The sequence below is a fragment of the Lynx rufus genome, unplaced genomic scaffold (genome assembly GCF_022079265.1).
Source record: "Lynx rufus isolate CCGP_SWC_20201006 ecotype Redwood Valley unplaced genomic scaffold, mLynRuf1.p SCAF_2, whole genome shotgun sequence".
NCBI lineage: Eukaryota > Metazoa > Chordata > Mammalia > Carnivora > Felidae > Lynx > Lynx rufus.
Window position 1 is genome coordinate 26,812,238 of NW_025814834.1, and position 24,393 is coordinate 26,836,630.

The 24,393-nt window shown below is 35.1% G+C and overlaps 1 protein-coding gene across 3 annotated transcripts in view; it reads right to left on the reverse strand.

Moving 5' to 3' along the window:
* The window catches only part of UNC80 (unc-80 homolog, NALCN channel complex subunit), a 222,632-nt gene that overhangs the window by 133,350 nt on the left and 64,889 nt on the right, over nucleotides 1-24,393 (reverse strand). For 2 of the 3 annotated variants that reach the window (XM_047085057.1, XM_047085056.1), the window contains exons 18-22: nucleotides 24,142-24,240; nucleotides 20,683-20,897; nucleotides 19,190-19,296; nucleotides 17,255-17,351; nucleotides 11,186-11,358 (exon numbers count right to left, since the gene is read on the reverse strand). In XM_047085057.1, the coding sequence (XP_046941013.1) occupies nucleotides 11,186-11,358; nucleotides 17,255-17,351; nucleotides 19,190-19,296; nucleotides 20,683-20,897; nucleotides 24,142-24,240 (691 nt within the window). The remainder of the gene's footprint in view (nucleotides 1-11,185; nucleotides 11,359-17,254; nucleotides 17,352-19,189; nucleotides 19,297-20,682; nucleotides 20,898-24,141; nucleotides 24,241-24,393) is intronic. The other variant, XM_047085055.1, reaches the window with a different exon arrangement.

Consider the following 24,393-nt stretch of genomic DNA (forward strand, 5'->3'; position numbering starts at 1 on the left):
GACAGATTAGATTATGCATATTACTTAAATGAATGTTGATAAAGTCAGAAAAGAATGGGATAAGAACTTTGAGGTACAGAAAGAAAATGTTAGCTTGTAATTATAATTCCAGCAAAAGTATCTTTCTTTTTTTTTTTTTTTAACCTTTATTTATTTTTGAGACAGAGAGAGACAGAGCATGAACAGGGGAGGGTCAGAGAAAGAGGGAGACACAGAATCGGAAGCAGGCTCCAGGCTCTGAGTGGTCAGCACAGAGCCCGACGTGGGGCTCGAACCCACAGACCGCGAGATCATGACCTGAGCCGAAGTCGGACGCTCAACCGACTGAGCCACCCAGGCGCCCCAAAGGTATCTTTCAAGAATGAGATCAAAATAAAGACATTTTCAAGTAAATTGTAGTTGTGAGAGCTACTGCCAATTGATCATCACTAAAGACACTTCTGAAAGGTCACCTTCAGAAGAACATGGATCCTAGGAAGAATGTATGAGATTCAAGGAGAAATGGGGAGCAGAGAATATGCTAAGCTTTTGGGTAAATTCAAAAATAATTTTCCTGAAAATCAATAAAAATATTGTCTGCTTTGTCAATGTTAAAACAAAAACAAGCTGGAACTAAATCTTGAACAATAGTTGGGGTTAAAATCCTCTACAGTATTTTACTGTTTGAGGGAAGAGTATGGATACTAATTATAGACTTCATTTATTGAAATATGTGATTTTAAAAAATAAAAACAGAATACAATAATTTCCAATCTAGTAAAGGAAAATAAATAAAACAAAGCTAAACCAAACCAAACCAAACCAAATCAATAGAAATAAAACTAAATCCATCACAATCTAAAAGAGGGTATAAAATAGAAATAAGAACACATATACAATGAAATAATGAAAATGTGTGATAAATAGGCAAAAAAAGTGAGGTTAATCTATATCAGCAATCATTAATCTGTGCAAAGGTACTAAATTTTCCAGGGGAAAAGGTTGTTAAAGTAGTATAAAAAATTCAGTGTATTTTTTTATGAGAATCATACCTAAAACACATATAGAAAAGTTGAAAGTAAATTATTGGTAAAAGGACATACCAAGCCAATGTTAACCTAATAAAATGATTTCATCTGTATTGGAATCAGAGAGAAATCTATCTTACTAAAAATAAACTGGGTCACTAGCTAGTGATAAAAGGCTCATAGCACTAGATACTTGCCATACTTCTAAACTGCTACTAAATAAATATAGATTGTCAGAACTACAACTATAAATGCCATCAAATTTGCCATCAGTGTGACGATTTAAACGCAACTTAGTATCCAAAATCTATACAGAACTTATCAAACTCAACACCCAAGAAACAAATAATCCAGTGAAGACATGGGCAAAAGACATGAATAGACACTTCTCCAAAGAAGAGATCCAGATGGCCAACCGACACATGAAAAAATGCTCAACATCACTCATCATCAGGGAAATACAAATCAAAACCACAATGAGATACCACCTTACACCTGTCAGAATGGCTAGCATTAACAACTCAGGCAACAACAGATGTTGGCGAGGATGCGGAGAAAGAGGATCTCTTTTGCATTGCTGGTGGCAGTGCAAGCTGGTGCAGCCACTCTGGAAAACAGTATGGAGGTTCCTCAAAAAACTAAAAATAGAACTACCCTATGACCCAGCAATTGCACTACTAGGCATTTATCCAAGGGATACAGGTGTGCTGTTTCGAAGGGACACATGCACCTCCATGTTTATAGCAGCACTATCAACAATAGCCAAAGTATGGAAAGAGCCCAAATGTCCATCCATGGATGAATGGATAAAGAAGATGTGGTATATATATACAATGGAATATTACTCGGCAATCAATAAGAATGAAATCTTGCCATTTGCAACTACGTGGATGGAACTAGAGGGTATTATGCTAAGTGAAATTAGTCAGAGAAAGACAAAAATCATATGACTTCCCTCATATGAGGACTTTAAGAGACAAAACAGATGAACATAAGGGAAAGGAAACAAAAATAATATCAAAACAGGGAGGGGGACAAAACAGAAGAGACTCATAAATATGGAGAACAAACTGAGGGTTACTGGAGGGGTTGTGGGAGGGGGGATGGGCTAAATGGGTGAGGGGCATTAAGGAATCTACTCCTGAAATCATTGTTGCACTATATGCTAACTAATTTGGATGTAAATTTTTAAAAATAAAACATAAAATTTAAATTAAAAAAAACCCACAACTTAGTAATCAACATATCAAACAGTAAGAAGTCAATAAGAATGGAGATTTGAATATAAAATACTACACCTAAGAATTGGAGACTGCACATGCTTTTCAACCACAAATGGGACATTTATGAAAATCGATAATGTTCTAGTTCATAAAACAAGTCTCCATTAATTCCAAAGAATCAGTATGTAAAAACAAACTTACAAATCAATAGCAAATGGATGCCTAATAAAACCTTGGTATTTATAAACTGAAACACACACATACACATCTAAATAGCCCATGGGTCAAAAAAAAAAGATTAAAGAAATTAAAAATTACTTAAAAATAAGTTGTAGCAAAAATACAGCTTATCAAAATTTATGGTGTGTAGTTAAAGTAGTCTTTGAGGGAAATTAATAGCTAAATGATCAGTTTTGAAAAGAAAAAGTGAAATTATTAGCTCAGCAATCAGCCAATAAGCTAAAAAAAAATACAATGAATTCGAAACAAGAGAAGAAAATAAAGAGCAGGACGTAATGAATTTGAGAACAAAGATAACACAGAATCAACAAGGCCATTAAAAAAAAAAAACTAATAAAATTGAGAAATCTCTGGCAAGCCTAAACAAGAAAAAACCCCACAATTTTAGAAATAAAAACATAGAATAACTACAGATATTGCAAAGATTAAGAGCTAATAAGAAAATGTTATGATAAATTTTATGCCAAAAAACCCATGAAAATGTAGGTGAAATTGACAAATTACTAAAAAAATTAAAATTACATTGATTCAGAAGGAAGCAGAACTTTTGACTAACCAATTAAGAACTGAATTTCAATTTGAATTTCAGTTATCTCTATATTTATCTATGGACTCGATATAATTCCAAGAATAAATCAAAGTATTTTTATGAAACCTGACAACCTAATTATAAAACTCACACGGAAGAGCAAAGAGCCATAAATAGCTTAGGTGACATTAAAAGTTCTAGCTATTAAAACAGAGTAGTTTAACTTAGGGTACAAGGGGAATAGAACAAAAAACAAAAACAGAAACCCTCAAAATTACACTCATGCATATGTGGAAATCTGACACATAATTAAGATAATACTATGAATTCAAAGCAATAAATGAAATGAATTCTCTGCACATCAGAGAATAAAGTAGGAACTAGTAATATATTATGCTAGGATAATTATTTTCCATGTGGATAAAAAAGGATTAAGAAAACAATTTCCTATCTTATACCAATCACATGGTAAGTTCTGGCTAAGGACTTCGGTGTGTAATGCAAACTTTAAAACTTTTATAAGAAAAAATAAGAATATATTTATTGCCTTGGAATCTCTTTAAAAATCTGTTAAAAAAAACTGCTAGCCATAAAGAAAATTTTAATGAATCAAATTAAAATTTTCTCTTTATTAAAATTTAGTATAAGGAATAAAATGAAAATAAGCCACAAAGTAGGGAACAGAAAATGGATTCTTATTGACAATATCTACATCCTTTTAAAATCCTCAACAAAATTTAAATAATCCTCCAAAAAAGAGAAAATAAACACATGGGATCTTTTGCCAAAGTGAAACGTGAATGGTAAATGGTATAAGAAGACATTTCAGATTTTAGGTTGAAATATAAAGTGTTGTTACTTTAATTCATCAGACTGGTAAAGATAAAGATGTTGGACAATACAAGACAAGAGCACAGAGCAACAGCAGCTTTTATTACAATGTTGGTGCCAGTAATTGTTGCAACTACTTTGAAATACACTTTGGTATCCTATAGTAAAATTATGATTCAGTAATGCCACCCACGCATGTATTTTGAAAACTGTAAATCAAGGCCCATATGCAGTAACACTCATGAAGGCATTGTTCAAAATAGTCAAAATTTTGAAAAAATAAAAATGTCCATCTAACATTGAATGGATATGTAAACTGACATATTCAAACAAACATCATTCACTAGTGAAAATGATCGTATTGATGCTAAAGCATCAACAAAGGTGAACTCAAATGAAACATGGAACAAAAAGAGGATGGTATAATTTAACTTAAATGAATTTTAGAACTAGGCAAACAAAACAAAAAGGAACAATGTATTTCCTAGAGATACAAGTGCATGTGGTAAAATAAAGAAAGCACAGGAAAGATAAAATAAAGTTCAAGAGAGCAGGGTCTTCTGGGAGATAGGGGGTATATGATTAGGGAAGGGAATCCAAGCAACTTTAAAAAACTGGAAATGTCCTATTTTAAGGTAGTGGTGGATATGTGACATTAAAACTTTTTTTCCCCTTCAACTCTTCATGTTTATGATATACATTACTTTTATGCTACATTTCATACTTAGGATCTTTTTAAAAATTCAATAATATAGAAATAGCACTAGAATCAAGTGAATAATTTCATGATTTAGTTTTGGTTATTACTGAATTATTTCAACCTTTCTTATGATTCAAAAGAGAACACAGTATGATTTCACTTTGATAGTTCCTCGTAGGCATGTATATTCCTACTTCCCTGAAAGAAGCTAATCTGCATTGATCACCAAGCAGTCTTATGATGGAAAGCCCTGTGTGGATCAAATTCGATGCAGTGAACCTGAAAGTGTGACTATATCTATGGGAACCAGTGTTTCGTTTTCTCCCAAAGACTTCCAGTTTATTCTGCGTAACTGGTATAATTCTTGATAGCATCCCCTTTCACTCTCCAAAGTGCCTCAGTTGGAGAAAAAATTATACAATCGTTCCTAAAGCTATCTATTTATAAGGCTATGTAATTTACCAAGAATTACGTTTTCTCCATCCCAGACCAGAGAGAATTCTATAATATCACTGACTTTCTTGCCTTCTTGGAATTTCTCCTAATGCAAAAGACATTATTACTAGTGTTATTCATGCTAATAAATTAGAGATCACTATGTCTGTTCATGTTATATATTTAACTGACTAAAAAAGGACACAATATTTCATCTGAACTATACAGAAAACAGACAGAAGTGCCTTTCGTTAGAACTGTTTAATTTTTCTATTTTTGTGCTTGCAGATTACATAAACCTGGAGACAAATGGGGTTTTTCTAAAACATGTCTTTTCTAAAATGCTTTACAGTTGTGTCTATTAAATTTGTACTAAAAAGAAAGAGCGTGAGGCAGAGCTGTGCTGGACTTAAAATTAAACCAATTATCCCCAAGTTGAGTAGTCAGAGCAACAATGACAAGAGAATTGTTTAAAACCAAACTTGCAGAAAGACTTGGAATGTTGACATCTCTAACATTTCTTTCATTTAATGATACTTTAATTCTGAAGAAAATTGCAAATTTGAAAAAGTCACATTTACAATCTATGATTAAGGCAATAAAACAGTGAAAACTTCTGAAATAAAAATTACATCATAATGCAAAAAGTGTATTTAAGCTGCACTTAAAAATAAATGCAACATCCAACAGAAGCAAACAATAAAGGAGAGAAGGGAGAAAGTGTTGGAATGGATTGTGATGATGAAATGAACACATTTGTCTTTCCCTCCTCTCCCAAATCCTATCTGATGAAATGGCAGAATCAAGAAGTATGCCTATATCCATATCTGTATCTGTATCTCATCTGTGTATCAATCAGCAATCTATCCATCTATGTCATCTATATTTATACCTACCTCTCTCTATGTTTCTATATTCATATTTCTATATGGTAGAAATACAGATGTTTCTATATTCATCTTTCTACTTGATAGAAATTTCTATCCATATTCACACAATTATACCTATATGACAAAAACCACAAATGCATTGTAAAACATGTAAGACATATTTTAACAGTGAGACATTTCTGAAAGCCAGGAGGAAGATGAAATCAGGTATTAAGTGAAGCCAAATACAGAGGAAACAAAGCTAAAAATACATCTAGTGGAGGGCGTTTGTGAAAGTTAGAGTAATTCCAAGAAACTCTTAACCCAGATGAACAGGTATGCAGTTGTCATACCTGGGCAAATGACAGTAAACACCGAAGGCTACCTTGAGTCAAGCACACAGGACACACAGCTCTGTTCCCCTTCCTCAGGATGCTTGTCACAATTCATCAGTGATCCGTTCCTTCACTTTTCCGTACTTGAGAAACTGGATTTAAGTTGTGTCCTTAGTTGGGGACTGTTCCCTGAGCTGGTTCCTTTTCTCTCATGTGAACAAGGTAATAAATGTGAAAGTGCTTTATAAACTATCAAGTATAATGAAAATGTTACTATGGTTATCCACTACTGCCACCATCATTACCTCTCCCTTTTATTCAGTGAGCTCTACCTAGATTCTTTGTCTGATAATGGAGACTACCACACTCCTTTAAACCTTTACTGATTCTGATATCTGGAATTGTGACCTCTGACCTCTGTATACTCCTTGGCCTTGACCTAGAATCACAGACTCAGGTATGAAAGGGAATCATACAAACCACCCACTTCTTGTGGCCCCTCTGTACAGTGGCCCCCATTGAATCCAGTCTAGTGACAAAGAACTGATCACTTCTCAGTGGAGCTACCCCATCACTGGACATCTACAATGATCAGAAAATGCTTCTTTTCTTTGAGGCTCAAAGACACTGCTTATAAACATCAATCCCCTTTATTTTATTTCTTACCATGAGATTTATAAGATTGAGAAGGTCAAGCAGGGCCAGAGTAGGTTCCAAAGGAAAGGAAGAAAAGAGAATCTAGTGGTCTGGTAACTATCTGGCAATAGCCATATTTTGGGGAAGTAAAATAAATTTTAAGTTTCCAGTGGGATTCAGCCCAACTTAGGGGTAGGAGTCAAGCTACAGGCAGGAAAAGAGTGTACTTGTATCTGGAAACCCCTGTAACCTCATCTCCTTGAAAACAAAGCATTATAGCAGTTGGAAATCAAATAGGTATGAAACCATTTTGGTAGGAGGGGATGAAATGTCAACAGCAAAGAGACTTGATTATCAAAGTATTGATCAGTATTCCTCTTAAAATAATCTACGTTCAGAAACCAGTATTCATTTGTTCTATTGGGATTATTTTTCAAGTCTTTAAATGCTCTCTTTGGGACAACCCTCATATTTCTCCCATGCCTACATATCTTATACAATTCCTAAGTATTACATATAGGAAGCAATTATTCTGTTTTCATAACACCAATAATTGTTAATAAAAGTAATCAGTCCAATTACTTGACTAAAATGTTTCATTTGCCGGTAATAATGCATTAATTGAGATTTAATTCTTAATAGTTTTGTTTTCATGGATGGGTTTTGCGGGGAGTCCATAAACCTTCTAATATTATTTGTTAAATTTTGTCTACAAGTGCACTTCTCTTGGGAAAATTTCCAGAGCTTTAATCCAATTCTAAAAGAGTCTATGTCTCCAAAATATTAAGAATCACTGGTTTAGTGGAGCCCCTGGGTGGCTCAGTCCGTTACAACTTTGGCTCAGGTCATGATCTCATGGTTTGTGAGTTCAGGTCCTGTGTCGGGCTTTGTGCTGACAGCTCAGAGCCTGGAGCCTGTTTCAGATTCTGTGTGTCCCTCTCTCTCTGCCTCTTTCCCACTCATGCTCTGTCTTCTTCTCTCTCAAAAATGAATAAACATTTTAAAAAAATAAATACTGGTTTAGAGAGTGAATATGTGGTGTGAATCTTTAAAGAAAAACTCCTATATTTTCTGATTATGAGTTCATCATGTATTCGTGTGTAAAGGAAACTTTTTAAAGGATTCAAATGCTTTTGGACCATTAAAATTCATAATAGCTGTTTAAATGTTATCATGCCATCATTTTCCAAGTTGTATGGACAGCTATGTCTATATCATCTTTCTACCAATTTTTCAAAAATTTGAAATAATATGGTTTGTTATTATCATTTTCCATAATCTCATTAGGCAGTTGCTTGAGAAATTTGATGCCCCATCTTGTCTAAAAATCTCCCAAAGTAGCTATGACTTTAAGAGTGACACGAAAATAGATATGACGGTACCTTTGGAACATTACAGCTTAAACCACCTACCTGTAAAGTGCTAATGCATAATTGTTACTGTGAGTTCAACTAACTTCTGTCATCTTTACTTTCTTACTTACATTTATCATGTATAAAATACAGAATGTATTACTTTTGCATGTTTTAAAATAAGTTCCTATAGTTATCTCACATAATTTTTTAATGAGACAACCAAGATACAGTCTTTAAAGACACACAGAGGTCTAATCTGGCTCTATCCTTTGCTAGCTGTGTAGCCCTGGACTGTTAGTTGGTCTTTCTGAGTTTCAGTCTTTTTTTCATTTGGAAACAGTAGGCACACAATAAATGTTAATCATTAGTTTATCTACCCTAGAATGCTGTACATTAAGAAGGCTGGAATACAGATCACTAGGCAAATACAATCTTCAGTAAGAAGGGTTCAAAAGAAGTTGTTTTGTTGCATCATTATTAACAGCTAGCACCATGCTTGGTACATGGGAAGCTCTCAATAGATATTGATAGAATTAATTAATTATATGATGAGTATCTTTTAAGCCACATTGGGCCATATCTTTTAAGCCACTTTTTAATTCCACCACTCATGCCACTTGATATAATTAATATGCAGAGAACTGCCCCTCCTCTGTGACAATATCCACTTTAAAATTATTTACTATGCAGGGAGGGGCCAAGGAGTGCTCCACTCCCCATTACCACCATCTCATTATTACCCTGTTATTCTGACTTCCTTCTATTCTTAATCAAATCCTGCTGCTTCCACCACTAACCAACATCATGTAGTGGTGTCTGACATTTTATTCCCTGTCAACACTTTCTAATCATTTGATAGTTAGAATATAGGAATTTATGGACACGCTAATGAGCATTTCTTAAGTGCAAATAAGATGGAACATACTTAATTGGGTGTTAATATTTTTGATGAACTGGCTGTTCATATACTTACTCCTTATGTGAATGTTCCATTGTTTGTCCTTTTCTTATGAATTTGTTACATTTGTTTATTTTAATCTGCTCCTTTTGGAATAGGTCAATAGTGATTAAAAAACATCATTGCACAACTCAAAGGGGTGGCAGGCTAGTTACCATTCTCCCACTTAAAAAACAAGGGATTGGCTCCTTGCCTTGTCAAACTCTTGCTTTAGACAGGCACCTTGTTTTTGATTAATTGTCACCAGCCTCAGCTCTCCTGGAGGCTCATGATTCTTCACATTTAATAGTCACCAAAGCAGACATCAATACACATTGAACATTTTGGAATATATAAATATTCACAATGGCCAATATCTAGGAATGGGGAACTGACTGAAAAATCTTATACAACAAGTTATCATTTTGGGTGATTACAGTGGTATTTGTGTTTCAGGCTTAAATGAAACCACCTCTCTTGCTAGTCACTATCCCGAGAGCAAAAGCTGCAAATGTCACCAAAAAAATGTCATAAATCACATGATTAGATTTGGATTATTTTCAAAGGTAAAATATAGGTGGCCAATGATCAGTTATTCCTGTGCTACAAAATATGGAAAACAGATCATTACTAGGCAGGCTTAAAGCTTTTTGTTTTAAAAACAGTCTATTTTAGTTTGTATTTTTTAAAAGAGAACATAAAAGACTTTTATTGTTGATGCTTATCTGGTATTGAGTACCCAGAATTTGCGCAGTGTATGAAGAATTTATTAAACCAGAGATAAATAAAGGAAATTGAGAGACTGAGTTCAAAAGTCATATCTGGGCCTAGTTTACCTGACAGAAGCCCTTTCTAAAGAAGATTCACTTTATATTCCTTAAACCCTTACCTGTGTATATAATACCATGAAGTTCAAAGCACTTCTGCACAATTAATTTAAATTGATCCTTCATATCTTTCCTCCAATTGATAGACAATTAAACAAAGACTCAGAGATGTTTAAGTACTAATACATGACAAACCTAAAACTAATAATAACAAAATAATAATAATGACCTACTTTATTGAACAGTTATGTTACCAGGCACTGTGATAAAGGCTTTCTATTTAATGCCTCATTTAATCCTCACACTAGCCTGAGGAGGTAGGTATGTTATTATTACTCTTTCATTTTACAGAAGTTCGTCTGGTAAATGTTAGAGTGATTTTGATCCAGGTAGTCAGATTCTAAAGCCCTCATATCCTTTTAATCATAATGCTATACAGTCTACTTCCCAGTGCATATTTATTAAAATTTGTCCTTTTCTTTTTTCATCTCACCACCTTTCTTCCTCCTTTTGCCATTAGTGCTGAGAAAAGCAAACAAAAAAATAAACCCACAAAAACTATACGATCGTCTCAATAAATGTAGAAAAAGCATTTGACAAAGTACAACATTCATTCTTGAAAATAACTCTCAACAAAGTTGGTTTAGTGGGAACATTCGTCAACATCATAAAGGCCATACACAAAACACTCACAGCTGACATCATACTCAATGGTGAAAAACTGAGCTTTTCCTCTAAGATTAGGAACAAGACGAGAATGTCCACTGTCATTTTCATTCAACATAGTATTGAAAGTCCTAGCCATAGCAATCAGACAAGAAAAAGAAATAGAAAGCATCCAAATTGGAGAAAGAAGTAAACTTTTTACTATTTGCAGATGACATAATGCTATATATAGAAAACCCTAAAGACTCCACCAAAAATCTACTAGAACTGATAAATAAATTCAGTAAAGTCACAGGATACAAATTTAATATATGGAAATCTGTTGCGCTTCTATGCACTAATAATGAAGTAGCAGAAAGGGAAACTAAGAAAACAATCCCATTTATAATTGTATGCAAAATAATAAAATACCTATAAATAAGCTTAAGCAAGGAGGTTTTGAAAGACCTGTCCTCTGAAAACTATAATAAAGCCTTAATTAAAAAAAAAAAAATAACTCCGCAGATAGGGTTAAGATTAGGGACTCAGGCTTTCCTCCATTAGCATTATTAATTGTAATGGGAGATAGAGTGGGCAAATTCTTCTAACAACTTACAAGATCCAAAGCAGCTGCCAGGATGGATGCATCAGGAATTGTCCCTGGCTCACAGCAGTTTAACAGAAATTGAAAGCGCTTCATGCCTTGTCGGATTGCTCCAAGATTCACCACGTTTTTGCTTTTTCCACCATCTTGGTTGGAAGACAGATGGTCATCAAAGCTGTGGCAACCTGTAGAGGTTTTCCCATGGTGGAGGAATGAAGGAGAGAGAGTATAATGGGTCATAGATTGAAAAAGAGCTTCAAAGTTATAACACTATGTTTTCTGTAGAGTTGGCCTGAAAACTTTCTCCCTGACTCCACCTCCTTCCTTTCCATCCTAATGCCTGATTTAGATGTACCATGGCTTTTGGGAATCTGGTGACACATAGCATATGCATGTGCAGAGGTTTACATGAATATAGGATCTGATCATTTTGCTACCAGCTCTCTTCTCTAATACTAGCAAGAGACCTTAGTATATATAAAATGATTCTTCTTGTAATCGACAGCTAACTTCTATTTTATGGACGATGCAAGTACTGTGCAATTTTAAATCTATTATCAAGGACAGAATCTTGATATCTCGGTAATAATACAAAGAATCACTGACTTTTGGAGTTGTAAAGAATCTTAGATGTTGGTCATTTAATTCCAGGATTTCTAAACCTGGCTGTATATCAAAATTACCTAGTAAGATCCTGAATCTCAACCAGACTTTCAGAATCAGAATTTTTAGAAGTGGAGTGTAGGAATTTGTGCTTTGTAAGCCTCTCAGAACATAATGAGGCAGCCAGTCTGACCCACCACTGTGACCAGAGATTTGGGAACCACCGATCCCTCCCCACACTTATTTTTCCATAATTAAGCTGCCTATGAATAGGAATCAGTCTAGAGCTTATTCAATACAGAATATCAGGTCTCATCACTAGAGATTTTGATGCCATGTCTGGGGGGGGATATGCATATTTTAACAAACACTCCACATGATTTATTGACCACAGAAAGTCTAAGGATCACACATTAAGAAAAAAGTGATACAAAGTATTGTTTTTCATTAGTTTTATCCATAGGCACATTTGAAAAACCTAAATATCTCCTGACTTTACTAGTTTCTAATATATATCTAAAAAATTTCCTTTTATAAGGGTATTATGCTGAATATTGTTTTTAAAACCCAGTCCAAGCCCCTTCTCAGGATTCTGAAATGTACCTGTGATACCTGAGAATAAACCCCAAGGATGAGAATCACTGATTTAGAGCTTCCCTTAATTTCTGTTCACACCACTCATTTGTGGTTACCAACTCCAGGTTGTCATTGAGAAGTCACAGATCGGATCTCCAGAAATGACTTTCCCACCTCTTCTGTTAAGAATACCCTGATCCCTTCTACCTACTGCCCTACTTTTCCTACCTGCTGCCTCAGCACAAAGGCACATGTATGTACGTCTGGGATTTATTGAAAAAACACCTTTAAAAAGCATGAAAGATAGATGAAACAGATATGGAAAAATTTGATCAAATTTTTGTTTGATCATGGGTGATGAATATTTGGGAGCCGTTAGACCATCCTTTTTACTTTTTGTCTATGTTTGAAAATTTTCATAAGCACAAAAAAATGCCTCATGATATAATTAAAAGATCATTATCAAAATTTCCCATATTTCAGTCCTTATGAGCATACTTACTTCCTTTTCAGATGCAAATGTTCCATATTCAAAATTCCATATTAAACATCTTCAGCACTTTTTTTTCCAATTAGTGTGACATATTTTTTATCAATTGTAAAATGAAATAGAACACAAAGAATCTGATGGTGCAAACAATTTGGAAGATAGAATCTCAAATGACACAAAGGAGGTAGAGCTAAAAGCTACAGATAAGGAACAAACACTTCCTGGACAGCTGCCTTTCAAAGTGCTACTCTATTTGTTCACTGGGCATTATCAAAACTACCAGAACCAGTAACTTCCTGTTATTTCTCCTATCTGTATGTCACTTTATTAGTCATTGATATACAGTCTTTTAAGTTGCACATATCAGCAGAAATCTCATCTGTTAAAAGAATAACCTTAGCAGTGCCTTTAACTTTTATAAAATAATATATTTTTAATGAATCCAGTTGTTTTATGATTTGTTACTATAAGTAAGATTTACAATACATTAGGTGATAACTGCCTCAAATTTGTAATAGAACGAATATATAAGACAGGATGTATGATCAGTAAACTTATTCTTATTTAACCGATTTATTAAGGACAGTTGTCATCATCTTATTAAAGGAGGCTTAACAATAATAAGCTTTTCATCATTTTTCTCAATATTTATTTGACAAGATAATGAATTCTAAATGAAAGCTATTTAATATTACCAAAGGAAGTACCATTTTGATCAAAAGAACTTCATAAACAATATGGTTAAAGAGTCTAAGTAAAATAATGAAGAGAGAAGTGATCAAAACAATCTTTGTCAGGAAGAACATATATTCTTTGCTTCACAGAATGATGGATATTTATTCAGGTATGAAGATCAGTAGAATCCTATGAGCTCAGGACATAAGAATCACGCTTGTAAGAAAAAGCTACTTATAATGGAAAATTTCCATTGTATCTATATAGCATTAATGGATAACCATATATTTGCTACCATAGTTTAGCATTTAGTACATGCCAAATAGTGTATGAAATATTTTATAATTTATTTTATTTTTTGTAATAGTCCTTTAAGATAAATCTTTAAAGATGATTTAAAAAAAAAAGAGAAAGAAAGAGAATGAGAAACAAGAGAGCAGTAAGAACATAGACAGAGAGATACACAAAGAAGGGATAGGTTAAGTAGCCCAGTCTAAGTTCATGCAAGAGAAAGTTATCAAGTCAGGATTCAAATCCAGACCTAATGACCACAAGCCTACGCTCTTAACATTATGTCATAGAGCATCCTCAAAATACACAACTGTTCATGTTGAAGGAGGTTAGAGTTTTCTATATTGCTGAAGGTAGAGATTATGTCAGGAAAACTTACAGTAAGAAATAAATCAACATTGTACATGTTACAAACTGATTGTAAAATTGTTCCCAGTTGGCATTCCATATTGTAATACTAAAAGAAATGTTAAAAGTAATTTGGCTATAGAATACATCTCCTGTCAATCTTTTATATAAACTTACTAGGATGTAAGGATGCCTCTTGGCTTCCTTGGACATAATGATTTTTTTGTCTCAGTACATTCTAGTTGCATTTATTTACTATCTTTTACATTAAATTTACTGAGGTATAAGTTATAAATTTATATAGAATACAGTTTTTATAATGTGTTAAACTTAAAAAGGGATACTTCAAATATAGTATTTCTTTAAGCAGCACTTCCATGGAATTTATGGCAGAGCTGAGCACATAGAAGATTTTCAGTAAATTTTATTAATCAGTTGAAAAAAAAATTGCTTTAATAAAATATCTTCCCTCAAATAAAGACAACATGATTTCTAAAATGAAATATTCTTAGTGAATATGAAAACATAGAAGAAAAAGCTTATTATAAATGCAATTTCAGTGTTGTTAAATGTTCAGATATATTTTTAATTTATTGAATAATGTTTTTACATTTTAAAGAAATCCTATTAACTATTGCATTTGATCTTAACTCAGTGAATTTTGAGTACTACATTTAAATTGAAGGTAAGAATGCTTGATGTTTGTTTTCTTTAATAACTTTAAAGAACCAGAGACAATATAATTAAATCAAAATAATTGAGAAAGAAAAGGACAATACATCCATAATGGGTGCATAGGAATCATTTGTGCATATGGATTGGAAAGGAAGGAAGGAAGGAAGGAAGGAAGGAAGGAAGGAAGGAAGGAAGAAAGACAGGCAAAAGCAGATTCAGAGAGAGAGAGAGATGTTCACCTGGCCAAGGGCAGTTAATTGTTGCAAACTGCAATGTAGTAAGATTAATAGATAATGTTTTTTTAAATTTTTTAGAAGAGCTGGGGATACCTGGCTTCTGCAAGAGATCCAGAAGGAATTATCCCACAGAATACCTTTTATAATCTCTTTTTAATTTTTTTAAAGTTTATTTATTTATTTTTGAGAGAGAGAAAAAGAGAGAGAGAGAGCAAGCACACACACAAGAGTGAGGGAGGGGCAGAGACAGAATTCCAAGCAGGCTCTGTACTGCCAGCTCAGAGCCTTGTACGGGGCTTGAACCCATGCACTGTGAGATCATGACCTGACCCAAAATTAAGAATTGAATGCTTAACCAACTGAGCCACCCAGGCACCCCTATAATCTTTAATTAGCCAGAGAACGTGGGCAAGGAATAATGGTGATGTGTAAGCTATCTTCTCTTGCCAGTCAAAAGCACATAAAATTCCAGATATCAATTTTAGATTTTATGGTTTTTGTCTTCTGTATACACAGAAACAGATAGTCTTATTTAAGGTACTGCTGACACAAATTGATCCCAAAGTCAGAATTTATGAATATTCCATATTATATTTCTCTATAATTTTTCTATCATCCTTTTCTATTTGTGAATGAAATATAAACAATATATAAAAGAATATGTAAAACTCTGAGATATCATGAGGAGTGAAAAGAATCTATGGGAACTGAAAATGACAAAAGTTCTGGTAGTTAGGAAGATTCTTGAAACCACAGACTAATAACTTTGATGTATGCCCTAGCCAAATTCTGTCAGAGATAATTAAACAGGAACATTTTTTTTTAAACAGAAGTAATCATAGAAATCATTGTAGCTTCATGAAGAATACATTGTATTGAACTAAGCTGCAGATTTCCTTTAGATAGAGTTATAAAGATGTGAGATTTTTTTAAAATCTGATGATATTTTTATCAAGAAATGGGAAAATGTTTACTAATTCTAGTAAATTAAGTATATGGTTGGCTAAAAAACTGTACCCACAAATTGTTAATTAATAAAAGTTAATTAGAAGTGTTGTAGAGGTTATATCTTTATATTTGTCCCAGTCAGTAATAATAGCAACAATTTGGATGGAAACAGGGAAATGTGTATGTCTCTGCAGATGAATCCTTATAGCACAATTGTAAAGAAGAAATTGTAAAGAAAAAAAGAAACCAGAACTTAGTTTTGGTTCTGTCTCTTAATTTCTGTTCTGAGCATATGACTTAACCACCTACCAAATTAATGAAACAATAAATTTTATTTATTTTGAGATGAAGAATTAATAATGGCTATATCAAAATATAGCATGATATTCATTCATGTGGAAGAGGGCTATCAAAAGTTAATCCAAAATTCAATATAAGCCAACTATGTGATATAAAAGTTGATAATGCAACCTTAAATTGTGCTCATACACTTGCTATGTTCCTGGAGCTTAATAGTTGCACTATTTATTACACCGATTAAAGTCAAATATGATGTATTGCATTCCGTCTGAAGCTCCATATCTTGTAAAGTGTATCATTTAATTAGAATGCACAGTAAAATGGAATTAGGATGGTGATGGATCTAGAGACACTTCCATGTAAAAAAAAAAAGGACTCAAAAATGTTTGACCAGCAGAAGTGAGATGAAAAGAGAGAATGTGAAATAGATAATAGGCTAAGTTAGCATTACATGTGTATATTTGTGTGTTTGGCCACAGATATCATAACTGGAACTAATGAATCAAATTTATGGATGGGAATATTTTCAGAATGTAAGGAAAGACTTTCTAACAATTAAAACTGTCTAGTTCTGGAACAAGTTGCTTTGTAAAGTAACAGACTCCCCCTCAGTGGAGGTGTTCCGAGGGTGGCTGGCCACTTGTTAGGGATATAATGTGCAGAGTTTCTAAGTAGATAGGTGGATGGATATCTGAAGGTTCTTTAAAGCTCTTAGATTTTAACAAAGGACAGATAGCAGAAGGAGAGGTTCTTTGTAAACCTAATGTCTTCCATAAATGTCTGTTGAACAAAATTGATAAGAAAGTGAGAAGCTATAGTAGTACAACACACATATAAGAAAGAAATCAGTGGAAATAGAAAATGGACCATTTTATCTAAACAAATTTTTGTTCTGTGTGATGAAAATTGGATGTCATTCTTAGGTTGCATGACATTTACCAAGACGTTTGAAGAAATTCTCCTCTTCATCTCTTCCATTTTCCATTCCACTCCCTGGCCCACCTTCAGAAAGCTTCACTGCACTGGTAAATTTGACCTGAGACAAAAAGGAGAGTAGTAAGATAGCTAAACTCAAAGGCAATTCTTTGTGTTTATACTAACTCTTGCCTTGAAAAATAAGTTGTTTAGAATATGAAGATTACTTCAGTTCTTCAGACTTCCACATCTGGTTAGTCAGTAAGTATGTGTACCACAGAAGACATCACTTATAATTGTAATTAGAAGAAGGATCCGGTCATAGATTGAAAGTAAATAGTCAGGCACTATGAATTAATTCAGTGAGTAAGTGAGATGTCCTTACAGCTTCGTTCTGATAAAATCCAAGCTCAAATTTATGAACAACAAGGTATATTCATCCTTTAAAAACCACACCACAATTGATAATGAGACAAAACTGGAAGACAGCCAAATAGAAGATTTCAAATTTTTATGAAAATAAAACAGTATAAATTAATTCATAAAGTACCCTATAATTAAAGTGAAATAAGATGTCTGTTTGTTTGTTTTCTCCTCAGGAGTTAAAATGTGTTCTTGATCTTGCCCTTAGGTTAAGAGTATTTAACATTTTCAGCAAGCAAGGAATCTATGGGCTTCACATACTCTCAATATTTGGCCAATATTTTAGCCAAAAAAAATGTGAAGGAGAAAATATATTTTCTAAATGTCTTACAATGTCGATATGTTCTTTTTATAATTTCAAAATATTACTATTAAAACCTATAGAAGAAAACTGGCTTTAGTGAGATTCAAAGCAGAAATAATATAAGGAAATGATTTATATATAAAGAAATGTAACTCTTACCATACACTAAAAATTATAGTGTGGATCATGCACAGGGAAGACTCTTGTAGGCAATGGATTTCACTGAGTATAATTCATTACCTTTTGCAAATAGTATGCTGTTACAATGCTTAATAGTATTATGAAGAAGCACTTAATGGGAAAAAAATGATCCTGAATTTCTTTATCCTTTTCAATAGGAAGAATGGTTCAGGTGGTTGCAAAAGTAGTAGAAAGAGGATCAATGTGGGTTTTAATGCATAAAAGGAAACATTAGAAAAATACCAGATAGTTGGGTTGGGTGGGAGCTTCAGATGTCAGGAATTTCACATGTGTGTTAGAAGTTAAAACTATTTGAGAAATACTAATTTGGATGCCTTTCATTGACTTTTCTTGTCTGATTGCTGTGGCTAGGATTTCTAGTACTATGTTGAATAAAAGTAGAGAGTAGAAATCCATTTGCAACAACACAGATGGATCTAGAGGGTATAATGCTAAGTGACATAAGTCAGAGAAAGACAAATTTCAAATGACTTCACTCATATGTGGAATTTATAAATCAAAACAAAGAACAAGAAAAAAACAAAAAAACAGAGTCTTAAATACAGAGAACTGATGGTTACCAGAGGGGTGGTGGGTGGTGGGGTGGGTGAAATAGGTGATGGGGATTAAGAGTACACTTATCATGATGAGCACTGAGTGATGTATAGAATTGTTGAATCACTATATTGTACACTTGAAAGTAATATAGCACTGTCTGGTAATTACACTGGAATTTAATAATAAAAATTAAAAAAATAAAGTTAAAACTGAATAAAAAAAATAGCCAGGAAATAATACCCATGTACACCTTTAGATCTGCATTATAATTTTATGTAAATTTTTTGTTACTCTTTTCTTCCTTTCAATAATAGCCTACTACTTAGATATCTTAGTTTTCATTGCTCATTTAAGTTTCCAAACTTGGTTCAGCTTGAAGACAGTGTCTTCGACTCTTTCTTATTTGGCCAGTCCAGGTGTTTAGCATTTCTCAGTCCTGACATTTTTCTATCAACAACTCCAACACTCTCTTACATAAGTGATGTCCTGTTTACCTTGGAGCTTTGCCTGATGAAAGACAGGCGGTCCACAGAGCTGATGTCCAGAAGGTCCTCCACGCCATCTGCCAGGCCTGAGAGGGAGGACCGTTTCAGCCAGTTTCCTATTTAATAATTTTTGAAAAGTTAGACCATTATAGCATGTTCTCCCAAGTAGATAAAAAGAAATGTCAGCATGTGCTCAGCAAGCAATGAAAGTTACATGGCGTGGTATAAATTGAAGTGAAGACAAATTGTTTTCAAAATTGTACATGCTTTGAATATTCAGTGTTGGACCATAAAATTACATGACTAAGACCAGGACAAAAAGAAGTTGGGCCTCTTTGGTGAATAAAACTATATTCCATCCAGTTCCCTTTGACAACTTTCACATCCTCTATTAAGTCCTATTGATTTTACCTCTTTTTATAAAAAAATGTTTATTTTTGAAAGAGAGAGAGAGAGAGAGAGAGAGAGAGAGAGAGAGAGCGCATGAGTGGGGGAGGGGCAGAGAGAGAGAGGGAGACACAGAATCCAAAGCAGGCTCCAGGCTGTAAGCTGTCAGCACAGGGCCTGACGCAGGGCTTGACTCCCAGATCATGACCTAAACCGAAGTTGGATGCTTAACCGACTGAGCCACCCAGGCACGCTTGATTTTACCTCTTAAGTGTTTCTCAAATCTGTCCACTCCTCTGTACATGGTCACCATGTGACCAAACTTCCATTACCTCTACCTGGACTACTAGGTAGGTTTCTATCTGCTCTCCCTTAACCACTTGGGCTCCCGCCAATATGTTGTCCAAGCAGTGATCCTTTAGAAAAAGCTAGCCTGCTTGTGGTATTCCCTTGTTCATCATCCCGCCTAGGCTTGGTAGGGCTATAGGATGAAGAGCCAACCTGACCCGTAGGGTCCGCATGCCCTAGTCCCTCTTGCTCTGTCATAGTTATACAGCCACTCTTCTCATCTCAGTTCTTCTAGTTCCCTCCCTCCTAATATTTTACAAATGCTATTGCTACCATTTAGAGTGCTCTCCTTCTTCCTTCCCCCAGTACTCTGAAGATCTTAATCTCTCTTCCTCCAGGAAGCTTTCTCTGATCTCTGCCTCCTCCTCCCAATTTAGGTCAGATCTCGTTGCATGCTTTCATAGCACAATGTATATTTCCTTCATAAAATTCACAGTTTGCAACTACTTAGTTGTATCTGCTTTAGTGACTGTCACCCCTAATAGATTTTAAGTTCAGCAAAGTTGGGCACTGTGTTAATTTTGTTCACCATTTAATCCTTGATGCCTAGCATAGTGGTTGTACATCATAAATGCATATAGTAGGGGTCTGAGAAATACCTGCCGAAAAAAAAATGAATGAACGAATGAATAAATGAGCCAGCCTCAACCTTGTGACTTGAAGCCTTTCCCTTTCTCTACCCTACCATGCATTGCTTTGTTTTGATTATGAGTTGATTTGAGGACATGGCAGGGAGTAAGAGAATCCATAAATAAATACAGACATACTTTTACCTATGGGGAGTTTAAGCTTCTTCCGGAGGGAAATTCTGCGGGACCGTGAGCGGGCACGACGGTCAGAGGTGGTCCCGGAATGGGCAGTGGTGCATTCTGAAGTATCCTGCTCAGATTGGCTGCTGGTGTCACTAGCTGCACTCTGGGATTTGAACATCTTGCGCCAGAAATCTTTCCGCCCCAGGTTGCCCCCTTGCATTTGTTCATCGCTGAAAGCAAGCGGAGGATAGAGTTAAACATCTGACAACACATGTGAAATTCCCTTAAATTTCTTTCAACTTCCTGCCAATGACATTTAGGCAAATCATGCAGCATGATCTTTGGTGGGCTGGGATTTAGGATGAGTCAGAGTGGGAGTGGAAAAAGTGAGACCACAGTTGACTCTGAGCACTTCTTGAAAACAGTCATGTCTCAGCTGTCAAATAGAGGTAATCATTTTTTTCAACCTTAATAAGAAGACCAAATATTATTGCAGGTGTTCCTCTGCGGGTGTGAGTCATAATAGAAGCACTTATGATGTCTAAATATTTTACTTTGTCTTGAAGTTCCCGGAGTCTTGTACAGTACTGTATCTCATTCACCACCCTCACGCCAGTATAGCAAAATTCTTGGCACTAAACAAACCAAAGATATTTCAATAAATGAATAAGTGAAGTGCAACCACAGCCAGGGGGTGCATCATCCCACATCTGTTTACTAAATTATTTCCATCATGCGATTATTAAGTTTTCTTAAGTCAAGGAAACTTAAGTAAGGTTTATTTTTTTTTTCAGTGTTTTATTTTATTTTTGAGAGAGAGGCACAGAGTGCGAGTGGGGGAGGGGCTGAGAGAGAGGGAGACACAGAACTTGAAGCAGGCTCCAGGCGCAGGGTTGGAACCCATTATGAGATGGTGACCTGAGCCGCAGTTGGAGGCTTAACCGTCTGAGCCACCCAGGTGCCCCTAAGAGAGGTTTAAAAGTAAAAAAAAAAATTAGCCTGACTCAGTAAGTCAAATGGGGACACCTCCAAAGGGATTTTTGACTAGGGCATTCCACAAGAGGAAGAAGACAAGTGGCCAATAATATGCAGAGGTTAATCTCACTAGGAATTGGGGTGGGAGGGGAGGGTCAGTTGAAATGAGATCCCTATTTTCACTCATTAAGTTGGTAGAGATTAAGAGGGGAGAAAGAAAGCAATGGTGGCTATTGTATTGGCAGTGATATGCTCTGTTAGTGTGACCTTTAAGGAGGAAGGAGAAGAGAAGGGTGGGAAGGGGAGGGAAGGGTGAGAGAGACAGAGAGAGAGAGAGAGAGAGAGAGAGAGAGAGAGAGAGAGAGAGAGAGAGAGAGAGAATAAAGGAGGAGCTGGGATTACCCACCTACTTTGCTCCGGTGCTAAACAGAGGATATTCGGCATGCTCATTTCCTGGGCCCGCTCAGAATAGGGAAAAGCTCTATATTTAACATTCTATGTCATCCCTCCAAATGGAAATTTTTATGTGGAAGGATATTAAAACATGTGTCTTCATTCAAGAGGAAAGAACAGACCCATGCTAAATGCTGAGATATTAGGCAGTGTTTACAGAACACTGAAGAAAGAGAATATTTTGCAATCTAGAAAACAAAATCACCTATGAAGATAGATGGTTTTATTTTTAAAATCCAATTTACTTATTAAATCATCTCATTGAACATATTAGCTTAATAGTTGCTAGTGCTACTTTGAGGGAAAAAAGCCCTTTCTTTTTTTTTTTTTTAATGTTTATTTATTTTTGAGAGAAAGAGTCAGAGAGAGAGAGGGAGAGAGAGAGAGAGAGAGAGAGAGAGAGAAGCATGAGTGGGGGAGGTGTAGAGAGAGAATGAGAGAGGATCTGAAGCAGGCCTTGTGCTGAGAGCAGAGAGCCTGACATGGGGCTCGAACTCACAAACCATGAGATCATGACCTGAGCAGAAATCAATGCTTAAGCTAGTCACCCAGGTGCCCCTCTTTCTCCTTTTATTTATTGATGTTTTTTCTCATACCCTGTATGTAAAGACTTTTAACTAGTCTTATGGCTATTCAGCTACAGAATTTTGCCTTTTACTTTATTTTTCCCCTTAGGGCTTATGTTTGAATTTTTACTATGTCCTTAAAGACTTCCTTAAACCTCACATTTAAGAAAGGAAGTTAAAGGAAACAAAAGCTTAATGATAATTTGACAATTCTATCATTTCATTGATTGACTGTCATTCATTCATTTATTTATGAAATAGATATGAAGTGTTCACTAGGGGGGCCAAGCCCTGTCTAAGCATTGAAGTTATAATGGTAAGCAAAAACTCATATGGTCCCTAGACTCAGGGAGTTTACTTACTTCTCTTTACTTTCCTCCAGCCATTTAGGGGCAGTGTCTAAGATTTTGAAGGGCTGCAAGAGCTATGCAGGCTTTTGTTCTTTGAAGGTTTTCTTTGCTTGTTGTGAATTACCAAGGTTCTATTTGATGATGGTGATTTCCTTGATTATAGAGAAGGTATACCATAAAATCTAGAATACCCTGTAGAATTTTTGGAAGGATAATAATTTCACAGTAAACCAGAGTTTGTGGAAGTAAAATGGCATACCTTAAGTGATGTTTGTGTTTTAAATATTGATCATACCATTTGTGAGTAAATAGTTCTCAAAAGAATAAATACAAATGGGTCTTGCATAGAACTAGGTTGTATTACTGTCTACAGTAATTCTCACATTTCCTGGGGGCACTAATTTTAAGATGCTTTTGACTTTGCCATTATAAAAAGTGGAGATAAACTGATTGATTTCAGACAACTTTGGAATGGGTCTTGGGAGAAGACCAGGGTGAAATGAAGTACAGTCTTTGTTTCAGCTAAATCTGGGCGCAAGAGAAGTTTATCTTACTTATTTTTGGAAAGGCTTCATCGAGCACATTGACAGTCATTAATACATTTAAATGAAAAAAGTTATAAGCGGGCATTTGGTTAAATGTCTGACTCTTGATATCGGCTGAGGCATGACATCAAGGTTTGTGGGTTCAAGCACTATGTAGGGCTCTGTGCTGACAGTACAGAGCCTACTTGGGATTCTTTCTCCCTCTCATTCTACCCCTCCACTGCTCTCACATGCTCTCTCTCTCTCAAAAATATATAAATAAACATTAAAAAAGTTATAAGTGATTTTAAGCAAGAAAGTAGATGACATCCCCACCCCACCTGACAGGCACAGTATTTTTCATGATTTATCTGCAGGAGTGTGCAAGAAAAGCAGAAGTGGGGTAGAGACTGGGAAAGGGAAATGCAGTTAAGGAAGCTTCCTGTAGGCCTGAGGCTGGTTATTTGTGATTTGGGTCTGTAGAGATTAGTGGCTTTGGGAATGAAAAGTAAAGGTCAGAAGCAAGGCAAAGTTCAAAGAAGATGATTTCTTGCAGCAGGAAGTGCTCAGCCAACTGCACTGGAGACAAAAATCAACGCTACTTACTGCTCTGGAGTCTGTGAGGGGCGACCAGACATGAAGCTGCGACATTCCTCAGGGGCAGAGGACACCTGGCCTTTCTCCACAATGCTCCCAGCCTCTGACCTATGCAAATGGTGCATTCCACCAATCACAACAGAGCAGGACACCACTCCTCAATACCTCATATACTTCACAAAGCAGAACACTCCCTTATAGGCAATGTGTATTGCTTTCAAACCCTGTCATCGTGAGACTATATTGTATGAAACTTATATC